General features: G+C 44.2%; 1 protein-coding gene across 1 annotated transcript; it reads left to right on the plus strand.

Moving 5' to 3' along the window:
• Positions 1 to 722: 722 nt before the first annotated feature.
• Positions 723 to 9,467, plus strand: IL22 (interleukin 22). Its single transcript, XM_052774710.1, has 8 exons — positions 723 to 794; positions 4,515 to 4,806; positions 6,516 to 6,606; positions 6,686 to 6,943; positions 7,713 to 7,778; positions 7,875 to 8,018; positions 8,241 to 8,306; positions 8,660 to 9,467. The coding sequence occupies exons 4-8, from the start codon at positions 6,740 to 6,742 to the stop codon at positions 8,771 to 8,773; spliced, it is 594 nt and encodes a 197-aa protein (XP_052630670.1). The 5' UTR covers positions 723 to 794; positions 4,515 to 4,806; positions 6,516 to 6,606; positions 6,686 to 6,739; the 3' UTR covers positions 8,774 to 9,467.
• Positions 9,468 to 12,346: the final 2,879 nt, after the last annotated feature.

Here is a 12,346-nt window from a genome sequence, read left to right on the forward strand (position 1 = left end):
TGGCTGACAGGATCCAGAAAGCCTGTGCTTCTGGTTTTCTTCTTTCCTGGGTACTTTTCTGGTCGCTGAGTTGGTGTGACACACACATACAGGCATCTGCGGATGCACCCTGTTCTGGAGAGCCGGGGTGCCCAGCTCTCACCCCGAGGTCTCTTGTGGGGCTGGTGGAACCCCGCTGAGGCTTGGTGTCCCCCCCGGCCGGAGTGGGTCCATGAGTTCCCGGAACAGTGCTCTCGTGAGGAGTGCACTCTTCGTGTTTCCACTGGGAAGCTGGCTCCTGTTTACATATTTTAGCTTACACGACATGTGGCTAAAAACAGACAACCCAGGAAAACAGCATCCGAATTGCTAGGCTGTAGCTATTTTGTTTGGTCTCCTTCTGGCCCCATAAATCTCATGTTCTTGACAATAGTCCCACTCCAACAGGAAACTTGTTGACTCGGAGGCTCTCCTGGGAGATGCGCAATAGCATAACCTTGGGCTGGGGAAGGGCTGGGACGTGGACTGTTGACTTCCTAGGGATGGATCCTAACTAGAAGACTGCTGTTAACAACATGGGAACCGACACCTCCTTCCCTAGCAGCCCTGTTATACGGAATAACTGAGTGGCCAAGGGCTCACCTTCAGGAGATGATGCTGAGCTCACAGCCTCGGTGGAAGTGCTGGTGTGTGGGCAGTGTCTGGGCACAAGTACTTTACCTTAAATAATGTTGCTTCCCGTCAAAATGGTCACACATCCTCAAGGTGGTGTGGATTCATTACACGATAAAACTGATGATACTTGGTAAATGAAGGTGCGTAATGCTGGACCTATTTCTTAATCTGAGTAACTGTTTGTCACTGAATTCTGGATTATAAACCAGCTTGCAAAATTCTGTTCCCAGTTAGAGTGGTTTTCTTTGAGATACACTATGTCAGTAATTCCACTTTGCCATGTCACTGAGTCACTGCTGTGCAACCACATCACATTAACAGGAAGCACAGAAGTTTCAGTTCACCTGATCTGACTGTTCACCAGACATAGTTGGATATATGTAGGTCACTATATAAAGTGACAGAGTCTCATAATACATGCACAATTTTACACTCTGAATTAAAAGAAATAGCCATCTGGTGGAAGGGTTAATAGCGATGCTGTTGGTGGCATGAGGCAATGTGCACTGAGATGGTCTGAATTCTCTTTTCTCCTGTCTGCAGTGATAAGTGATAGCTCTTATCGGCAAGTCTTATTAAAACTTTTGTTTATGCTTTACTAACGTTGGCAGCAGTTGTCTGCAGAGGCAGGACCACTGGACTATTGCAGTATCTATTGCACTTCCATTGACATTGGATTTTGGTGGGTTTTCTTTTGTTTGTTTGTTTTCATATTAAACACTGAATCCTCCTGGCACTGCAATAAAAGTTACATCAGTGGTCCTGGGGTAGCAGTAATAACACTGGTAGCAGTAATAACGTTGGTAGCAGCTGTACAGTGTTGTCTTAACGTGTCTCTGGGTGGCTTTCTGTTGGATGTCCACTACGTGAATGTTTCTGAGGTGAGAATAAAGTTATTTAAACCAAATTTTTTTTGTCCTAGAGTGTAATTTAAAACAGTGACCACAATGAACTATTAGTTCCCTTCCACTTAGACTTTTTGTGGTATGAAATACCAGTTTTATTATGTTTATTATATAGCATCTTATACTTAGGAGACCTAGAAATTATGTAACTACCAAGTGAAGGTCAGAAACAAAGATGTTTGATGAAATACCAGATATATAAGCAAAAGTGTTACTGACAGAGGAAATGTGTTACTCAGTGTGTAACAAAAGTGTTACTGTCAGGGGAGGTAGGTGAATCGCACATCCTCTGCAAAAAGCCTGAGTCAGCAGTGTCTGTACTGAGATCTGACACGAGTCTTTTCCAAAGTCAACAAGCACTCCCAGGCTAAGCAATTTTAATACTACTACTAATCCTCCTCCCAAAAGTTTCAGAGTCCCTTACACAACATTAAACCTATGGTGAAAAAAGCAAAAATATGACAGTCAAATGCTATCTGTCCTCTCCCAATCTCTGCGTTGCTATAATTTCCTCCATAGAAAATGAATTCCTTCTGCCACTCCTAATGATCATGCCCAGAAGACACTTGCCTGTGTACTAGGATGTTTTCATAATGAATGGCTGAATTACAGAAAAGCTTATTTTCAAGTTTTGTAAAGAAAAATCAACTTCCATTACTGGTGTTTTCATTGCTGGGCAGAGAGCTGACTAAAATAAGGCTCCACTGGAGCTTGAGCTGAAACATTTTTAAAGTCTGCTTTAATCTTTTCAAGCTTGAAAGTCTAGGCAAAACCAGAGAAGAACTGAGATAAAATGCAATGAACTAGCTTGCAAAAGAGCTGGAGCAAAATGAAGGGGATGAGTGTGACCTGAAAGTTGAGGGTGTCTGCATGTAGATAGTGTGTTCAGTTTTAGGCATTATATGACCTGTGATCCATTTGTACAGATGGTTAAGCGGGGAGAATTTCATCGCCAGGGAGAAGACCCAAGAGGACGATACACAGGCTCACTCTTCCACATGCCTACTCTTGACAACGTTTGTAGCCCAGTGTCCGATCCTGAGGATGTTTCTGGTAATGCAGTATAATCCTAGCTGATTGAAAATGTATTAAAGCTCAAAAAAAATCCTGCATGCCAGTGTGCTCGTGATGATGCACAACAGCTGAATGTCAAAGTACAGTATTGGTTATTCACCTGTGGCCTCATTCAAAGTAAGAAGGAAGTGCCTGTGGCTTTTGAGGCAGACATGATGTAGAGTTCCAGTCCTCCTCAAAAAATCCTCTGTCCTCAATATGGGTCAAGAAGTCATTGTCGAGAATATTCAACCGCTATGGTTTCTTAATGAATTAGGGAAACTCCATGTAATTACACGTTAAAAGTTTATCGGTGAGGTCAGTGATAGGATAGACGTTTAACTCTTGGGATGGCACTGGGGAGAAAATATGATCTGTGAACAATTTCAAAATTATTTTTTAATTAATTATACTTAAAAAACAAGGCAAAGAGGGTACTTTATAGAATTTCAGAGGTCATGTTTTTAATTAGAAGCATAGCAGGTATGTTTTCTTGTAAGAATTTTGTATTTAAAACTGTCACTAGCCTTAAACATTAAAAATATCATTAAACCTAGAAAAAGTCATAAAATTAAAAAGCAACATTACTTTTTTCCCCCACACTCTTCTCCCTCCCAACTCCCCTACCTGAGCTTGAAGAGGTCTTTTTTGGAGTTCGTTTTTGTTTGCTTGTTTGTTTTCAAAAGAACATTGTTTTATAAAGAAAAGCTTGGTACTATCATGTATCATAAGACATCAGTAGTTCAGGCTCAAAGAGCAATTACTAAATTACCAGTTCCCATACCACTTGCTAGAATACTTGACAATGTTAACATAGGAAAGAATTAGTGAGAAAGGCTTTTAAGACACGTTCTTCAGATGTGTTTTTTCCACTTTATTCTTTCTCCCCAAAGTAAGACCCACCAGTGGTGGTTTCAGCTAGGGTACCACATTTTAAATTAAATGCAGCTTTCCTTCCACCAATCTCTTCTGTCAGCTCTACAGTTCAGAGCAGCCTGTTTGGGGAGGGGTGTCTAAGCAATTTCCGTGAGGTTCACCTTCAGTGCTGGCTCAAGACCTTATTTTTCAGAAGTTTATTTTATTTCCTCCTCAAACAAGAAGAAAGAGAAATTCTTTCTCAACTGTAGCAGAAAACCTTCCGATTCCTTCCTCCTTCTCTGGACTTCAGCTGAGGACTGGAGTAAGAGGTTTTTAGCCCCATCTTTCCATAGGATGTAATGCTGAATGTGTATTTCCCATCCAGGGTGTGGTGAGCTAGTCAAAAGAGGTGATAGCAGTGACTAGTCACATCCTTGTTCGATGCAATCTCGTAACAGCAACAGCAGACCCTGGGAATGGGAGGCACTTCCAAAGAAGTCTCTTGACATGTTACAGGGAATAACTGCAGCCACGACTGTGGCTACACCATAACTCAGTGGTACATCCAGGACCAGCAGTCATCTCGTGGAAGGTGGTTGGGAAGAGGCCAGGAGTGGACTGATGAGCATGGGAACCATACAGTCTGCTAAAATTAGTGTCCAGCGAGATTCTGAACGTTCATTTTTGGGCTGGACCATACTCACAGTAAGCTAGTGGGATGGAAGATAGGTTATTATAACTCACAACTGCAAACAAAAGGTTAAATAATGTGAAGGCTTTAGGAATATCATAAAACCAGAATTTGTGAAATATGAATTAATGAACTTACAATATGCTTTTCAGCATTTCAGTGTCTGGAAAATAAAGGTGAATACCAGAGGTAGGGAGGTAAATGTAACAATCGAAACAAAGCTTTTTAAAAGCCTCGGAAGGAGGACATCATGGCACAGCCAAAAAGTAGTATGACTGAGGGAGGTGGCTAACAATACAGATGGGAGAAAGAGAGCCTTATCAAGTCTAACTTAACATTTTCTATGAAAATAGGTATGTCCCGGTGTATGATTTCCAACACTAGAGCAGACAGACAGAAGAGATCCTGTAATGACTACATAAAAGAGGGCAGAAGAAAGATTCAGCATCCATTTCCTCATCCATCTGCCTGATGTTGTTCAAATATCCATCAGGAGGTGTGGGAAGCTTGGGACCAGGTGGGCCCCTTGCAGTGGTTTGAACAGATGCGGGTGGCACAGCACCTACTTACCCAGGTCATGAACCCTCTCCATGGGACTGGAGCCACAAGAAGAAGTCAGACAAGCTGGATCCATGTCTGACGAGGGTAAGCGGCCAAAGGGATCGAGAGGTGGGATCTGCCAGCAGGGCAGGAGGACGGGGAGTCTGGAGCAGGGAGAGTCTGAATGCCCATTCACAGCTTTTGGTCTGGGTTTGGGACTTCTGTTCGGCTGGGTGAGCTGGTGGAGAAGTGCGAGAAACCTCAGTGAGAAGCAGACTTTGGTTATCAGCCTGTGTTTAACGCCTGGGGAGTTCATGGGAATGCACTTCAGGGGAGGCCAATCAAAGAAAACAGCCTCTCTGTCTGGATTTCTCCCAGTTTGGTCTTTAATGTCTGTCTTTTGACTAAGTATAACTCAGCCTCCTATCTTCTCATTAACCTGTTCCCCCACTGGGCCCGTTAGCCTGGCATATGAAACATTTATGGAAAAGAGTTTATAAACATGTTCTCGAATAGCTTGTCGACATCCTCGAAAGCTCCCGCCGTGCTTTCTGCTGCCTGCAGCAGTCAGGATGCTGTTGAAGGCTGGGCATGGGAATGGGTCCCTGAGAGGGACACAGAAAGGGATGTGGTGATGGTGGCTCCAGGGTGAGGGGCTGCCGCTTCAAGGGCACAGACCTGTGCAGAGCTGATGCGGCAGGTATCTGAGGGCAACTGAGGCAGGACTGAGGCGCGGAGAGACGAATTCGTGCTGCGGATGCCGCAGGGGAGGCTAAAGTGCAAATTGATGACAGCCAGCCTTTAATGGCTTCCTTTCGGGTATAAGGAAAAGAGCTGGGCGTTTCAGCCCACAGGGTAAGGCTGATTACGGCTCTTGTCCCGAGAGCCTAACCCACAAAGGGTGAAGCCCAGCCCCAGGGATGCCCCTGTTGAGTCCCAGAGGCAAAACTGGAGCCTTGGTTTTCCTGCTCCAATTTCTGACATTTGTCACCTGTGTGCCTTGTGGGCATTAGACAGCCAGGACTCTGCATTTGTACCAGTTCTGCGTCCTCATGCATTACTGTCTACAACAGGGTTGCAAATTACTTTCTAAAGGGAGTACAGTTTCCCTTTAGCACCCTGCGTAACGTTTCAGACTAAAGGTGCAGCTCTGCCTTTACGTTAGTAGGACAGGGTCATGAACGTGGAAATCACCTGGATAAGCTGACCACAGCTCTGGTCATTACGCCTGGTTACAGCCTGGAATATGGGTGATTTTTTGGAAAATGGGAATCTGGAGATCAGGGATGTGATAAATGTGGTGTTGGTCCTACGCAGTTTCCGATCTCTCTGGGAGGATCGCACAGTGACGGGCAGATGGCCGGTGACTCCAGCAGGCCACTGTGTGAGAAAGGGTATTTGCAGGGTAGGAACCGTCGGTGGGCAGTGCTTTGGGTCTGGTACAGCCTGACCGCTTGTGTATACCAGTCAGCAGCGGCGGAGCACCAGTCTTTTGCCATAGAAGATGAACAAAACTTTATATAAGTTACATTATCTGCCATCATACTGCCAATCCAATTAGTGTGTTACAATCAGCACAGGAGGCACAAACCCATAAAGTTCTCAAATATTTTTATGCAAAAAGAATTCAGCATTCCTGCCCCAGTAAAAGCCCCTGCTTTGCCCTGCATTAAAATTTGGTTTATTTTATAAGAAGCTAAAGATTACAATGTCCTTGAAGTTGTATTTGTGGGTTTTGTAGTGGTTAGGTAGTTCTCAGAAGAGGATACTGGAAAGTAAGAGACTTGCTGATGTCATTTTTATTTCACCACCAGTACCCAAAAAAAAAAAGCTGAGAGAGATGTTGGTGGCCCTATATAAGGTACACCTCACCTCCTGCAGAGCACATCAAGAATCACAGCAAAGGTAAGGCTTGCACCCTTTGTGCCTCTCTCCCTTTGCCTTGCCCACTCTCCCTGATGCTAACACTGCTGTCTCTCGTCAGTGCTGAGGGCTGTAGCTGCAACCTGCTGGGACGGACAACTTTGGATTGTGAGCCATGGCCTCGTTGCTGACCTTGACCAAGAGCTTCTCAGGATGGGTCTTCTTCTGCTGCTGTTGCTGTCTCCCTCTTCTTCTCACCAGCCCTCTGCCTCCGAAAGGGGCAGGGGTGGCTTCTAGCACCCATCATTCCTGCAGGCTCAGGAAAATCAACTTCCAGCAGCCCTACATCAGGAATCGCACCTACACCTTGGCTAAAATGGTATGGTAACCCACGTGTCCTTCACGGCAGGATCTGAGGATCTCCTCCTCTGCCAGAGCCCTGGCTTCTCGCCTTCGGCATTCCTCTCTCTTTCTCATGCCTTTCTCCAGAAAAAAAAGTGCGTTTGCAGTAAGGCAGAGCTTGGGCGCGTGGAGCGGGTCTGTTGCCCGCTGGTTGTGTAGCCGGGGGAAGCTGCTGCCTCTCCTCCTCCTGCTCCCCACGGGAACGGCAGCCCCCGGCACAGCACAGCTCCTTCTCTCCAGCGGCTGTGGCTAGACTGGATCAATGGGAAACAGGAGCTTACATTTCTCTGTGTGCCCAGTCCATTTGGAGCTGGGCCTGCTCGTCCTCCAGCCGCGGCCAGGCAACTCCTCAAGCATCTGACAGTGCTTTGCTCGGGCAGGTTTCTGGGCTGCTGGTTACACCATCGAGTGCTGCTGCACCTCCCAGCAGCGCTGCGGGCCACCGTGAGGTCGGCCACCTGCGGCATCTGGTTTAGTCATCGTAACCGCTACGACGTCTGATGTTTAAGAGGGGGACAGGAATTCAGACTTCTGCTTATTTATTTTCCAGTGATACTGATCTTGAATCTCACCCAGTTAAGGGGAGAAACAGACACAACGTCCAACTTATCGATCTGTAACACACTGTCTATGGTGTCCATTCCCTTGTTTCACCTGCACTATTATTGATGAAAACCTTAGGGTTTATAATTAATTTTTAGGTAGGGTTCCCATCCCCACCTGACATTCCCTTTTTTTCCTCTCAGGCCAGGGCCTTGGACGAGGACACGGACAACAGGCTCATTGGGCAGCAGCTCTATGTTAACGTCAAGGTAAGCCTTACACCGGGAGGCTGCTCTTTGCATCCTTCTGCAGCACTCCTTGATCTCTTGCTGTGATTTAACGTGACGTCTCACTTGCATACATAGGAAAACAACCGCTGCTACGTGATGAAGAGGATTGCGGAGATTGTAGTGAAAGATGTCCTCCTCACCAAGGCCAAGGACCAGTACCCGTACGCTGAGGAGGTGGCACAGTTCTTGGCGTCCCTGACCTCAGAGCTGAGCAGATGTGTGAGTAGTGTTGGGTTTCTTTCCCTTCTCTGAGCTGTGACTCTTGTCGCTGCTCCTGGATCTCAGAATGCTGCAAACAGCGGCAAAAGGCAGTGATATGAAAGGAAACCTCAGATCAAAGATATCAGACTCGAGCTTGATAGAAAGGTGTGAAAAAAAAAAAAAAAAGCACATTGTTGCATACAGCTGCCAATGTTATGTCTGGGTGTTTTCTTTTTTTAGAAATGCTCAGGACACAGAGAGCACATTGAAAAGAACGTGGAAGAAATGAAGAGCAAAATGAAACAGGTAAATTTTTTCCCAACACTTAAAAAGAGCAGTTCCAAACTCCAGTCATTTAGTTGGATTAAGGCTGACCTAATTATGAAATGAATTCTGGAGGTTATTTAGGAGGTGAAGCCTGCAGGGGTATTAAAGAGGGAATTAGATGGTAATTTAAACCTTCAGAAGTCTAGTTGCAGGTAACTATATGCTAGACTAGATTTGAATGAGCTGGTTTATGTCTTATGATATAATGACTCTAATAGAACTACTTGAGAGAATAAGGAGAGTAAGTTCTCAATTCAGTTTCTGCGACAAGCCTAATTTCAATTTTCTGAGCAATAACGAGATGCTAAAACTTACATTCTGTTCTTTTCTAGTTGGGAGAGAATGGAAAGACTAAAGCCATTGGAGAACTGGATTTACTGTTTGACTACATAGAAAATGCCTGTACTGATGGCCCAAAGAAGGCAGGGAACAAGAAGAAAAACTGAAAGAATTTCAGATCAGGCTTGAAGACATGTCTCCAAAAAACTCTTGCTATGCTCCAATTGATTAACTATTATGGAAACTGCACCCCTCTCCCCCACCCCCCCATGCAGTATGTTTTTCACTTGTGCCAAAAATAGCAAACTAAGTGGGCACAGACAGGATGCATATTGCTGCCGCCTTTGAAAATGAAAACTCCAGGACAGTGTTTGCAGCTCCATTTCAACACAGGGCATTAGTTATTTTCAAAGGCACACTCCTGTCCTCCCCATCTCCATAGGAATAAAGCAACTGTTTCTGTATTTTATATGCTGAGATTTGACACCTATGAATCAGCTTTGGTCAAGGTAGGCAGTGATACGTAGCCAGTATGTTTTGAGCCTTTTACTTGGAAATCTCTCTTGCATATGTTGCCCCCTTCTGACCTTTACCTGAATAGTTGGTATTTCAGACCAATTCAGAAATATTTTTTGTCATTCATATTTAATGGTAACTTATTTTAAGGTAATAATTATACAGCACTTTTATTTATATAGATTAATTGAAAAATATCCAAGGAAATGTATTTATGAAGCTGTACCAGAGGATTTTAAGTGAACTATGAAATTAAAACTGCTGTGTGATATTTATATGCAGATGGATTGTTTTATAAATGCTTACTCTCTAATTTATTGCAATAAATATTTTGGTGCTCAAATATTGCCATTTACAGAGCTTGTCTCTTTTGCTCAAACATAAGGGAGATGACACATACTGTGCCTGTGGGGCTGCTGGGCCAGTGGCTGTATTCTTCTATCCAGAAAGGATGGAATCTCAGTTTGGGGACAGGCTTCTTCACCATAAGGCTGCAATTTCAACTTATCACAGGCCAGGGCTTAGCGGAGAGTGTGTGGGCCAGTCTTTCTTGTGGGGGTGGTGGGAAAAATAACATCACTGCTGAGAGTCATTGGTTTGGTTCATTGATTCTGCCTCAGTATGCCCATAGACAAGATCCCATCTTGAATAGCTGCTGGTGAAAAGTCCCAAACTGTCCCCCGCCCCGGGATCAGATGAGATGGAGACAAACAGCCAGGCAGCAGTTGCTACTGAAAACTCAGAGCACTGCATTTTCACTGCCCCATAGGCACGCTGAGCATGAACGATGCTCTACAGCATCAGGCATTTGAGAGTACTTCAGAAGAGAAGTGCTTGGTGCCTACTTTCGACACAAGCTCCTAGACAGAAAAACCCCAAGTCACTGAAGAGCAGTTTAATCCATCATTGTCATGTCCTTCAGCCATGTCCCTTAGGCAAAGACAGAGGAGTTGCTCTAGTGCAGCTAGGGACATTGGTGGCTGGACCAAGGTTAAAGACATGAAAAGCATCCAAATAGTGAGAAGGCCAGAGGAAATATGTAAGAGCAGATTGTCAGCAACTGGTGAAAATTTCTTGAACAAGGCTTTACCATTTATTCATCAGGGCAAGAGGCATCCTGTCCACATCTGGGGAAAAAAAATCACCATGAATATCCTCAAATAAAGGACTCGGGGGGGCAGTGCAGATGAGGAGGGTGAAGTTTTGTAAACACAGCATATCAGGGACATACATGCAAAAATGCTTGCTAAAAAGATACCTAGAAGACACCCCACGAATAGATACTCTAATACAGGAAAAACGTTGGCGGGAAATCTACCTTGATCTACCTTGGGAGGTTCATCAACTAAATTCAAAGAGAAATTAAAATTAGTCCAAAAATAGTTAGTCTCAACATGTCTTACATTGGCTGTTGAAGTTAGAGGGCATTTAAGTGGGATTAAACTATCCCATGTTGCTCCTGAAACAATTTTGAGATAAAAGCATCCATCCATACCTACTTTGAAAAAAGTTTATGTGAACTGAAATTATAACTTTCCTGTGGGAACTCACATACTAGACTGGCATACAATCCATCTGGGTGATGGATGCCTGTTACCTGTCAAACTTGATGCAATCAACATGGCTTGCTTTGCTCCACACTCTCATTTGCATCCCACAACGTATGAATTACATGCCTGTTTACAGTCAAGGCAGAAGTGACCCCACAGTGACAGCCAGCCAGGATTTGGTACCACGTTACAGTGTTAGCGATTTAACCTTTTGCTATATTCAGTAGGATATTTATTTTCTTTCTTGTGGGATAAGCAATGAAGTTGTCAAGAGCTGTTGGCCAATACCCTTTCCCTTATCACTCGAACATGCAACAGCTGACAGCAAAGGGAGGGAAGTTAAGCACCAAATGGGGAGTTGATCTCGCTGACCTTTGACAGACACAGTCTATCCCCAAGCTACACCCGGCTCCCTTTACAGTCAGTGGAGGGTAATAAGAATTACCCCGGTGTCATTCATCTCATCTACATTAGAGGTTTATAAAGACTGTGCCTTTGGACAGAGTAATGCAACTTTGCCCCAAAAGTACCTGTTTTCTTCCTTGATTATAAATAGAGACTAGATCATGAACCACACATGCTGTTCCTCGTTGATATAATCTCTTCACAAATGGATAATTAACTTATTTCCTTCTTCTACTTCCTTTAGGCCTCTTCCCAGAAATGTCAAATCGATCTCTCAGGCTTTCCACACTGGGGCTAAACCCAGGTGAGAACCCATTTGTCCACAAAAGTGTAAAACCAAAGTCAACTATTTATCCACTTCTCCAACCCTGAAAACCACCAGCTGGAAGACTCCACCATGGAAACCTCACGAGCTGGAGCCCTGGAAATGCCACACAGCAAATTTTGCAGAATTTCCTTCATAGGTTTTCTTGCAGGGCACATGTGACTTGTGGGTGTGTGAAGGATGGTGGGTGATGGTCAGTTTTGAACAGACAAAGGAAGTAGAAGTTGGAGGAGATTTCCCTTACAACCAGGGGAAATGTCTGGGACAAACAATTACTGACCAAAAAAAAATAAAGATGTAGTTTCAGTCAGGCAAGCTGGGTTTCAATTCAGTCAATAGTTACGGTTCAGAAAAGGAAAATCATGCTGAAATGTTTCGTTCTGACATTTTCTAAATAAAATATTTCAGTTTTATGCTTCAAAATAGTTTGGTTTAGAATTTTATGTACATTTTCTTTCAAAGGTTGAAAAGAGATTTGAAAGCAAAATGAGCTGTTTCATTTTGAGCTGGAGAAGTGCTTTGGGCTCACCCAAAATGATTTTTTTTGGTTTAATTTTTCGGTTGGGTCACCAAAAAGAAACTCCGTTGTTCACACAATTCTTGTTTCCGTTGCCCTATTTTCCTTTCCTCGCCCCGCCTCCAAGTCATGGACTATTTGTAATTCCCAGAGGTCCTTGACCTCGCGCCATTAGGGAAGGCACCCGCTCCACATCCTTCATCGAGGACACCTCCATTGTAGAGGCTGGAGGACCTCTTCCCGAGCAAAAATTGACAGAACCGCCTACTGCCAAATTTGCGTTTTGTTGGCTCTTCCTCCCCTTCGCTTACATTGGGTGACCAGAACAGGCACTTTTTTTGCTACATAGGTAGTTATAAAACATTTAAACTACCTCTGAAACTTCATATTGTGAAGAGAGAGGAACCCAAAGCATGAATAGAAGTTT

This window comes from Harpia harpyja, chromosome 23 (assembly GCF_026419915.1).
Source record: "Harpia harpyja isolate bHarHar1 chromosome 23, bHarHar1 primary haplotype, whole genome shotgun sequence".
In the NCBI taxonomy this organism is placed as follows: domain Eukaryota; kingdom Metazoa; phylum Chordata; class Aves; order Accipitriformes; family Accipitridae; genus Harpia; species Harpia harpyja.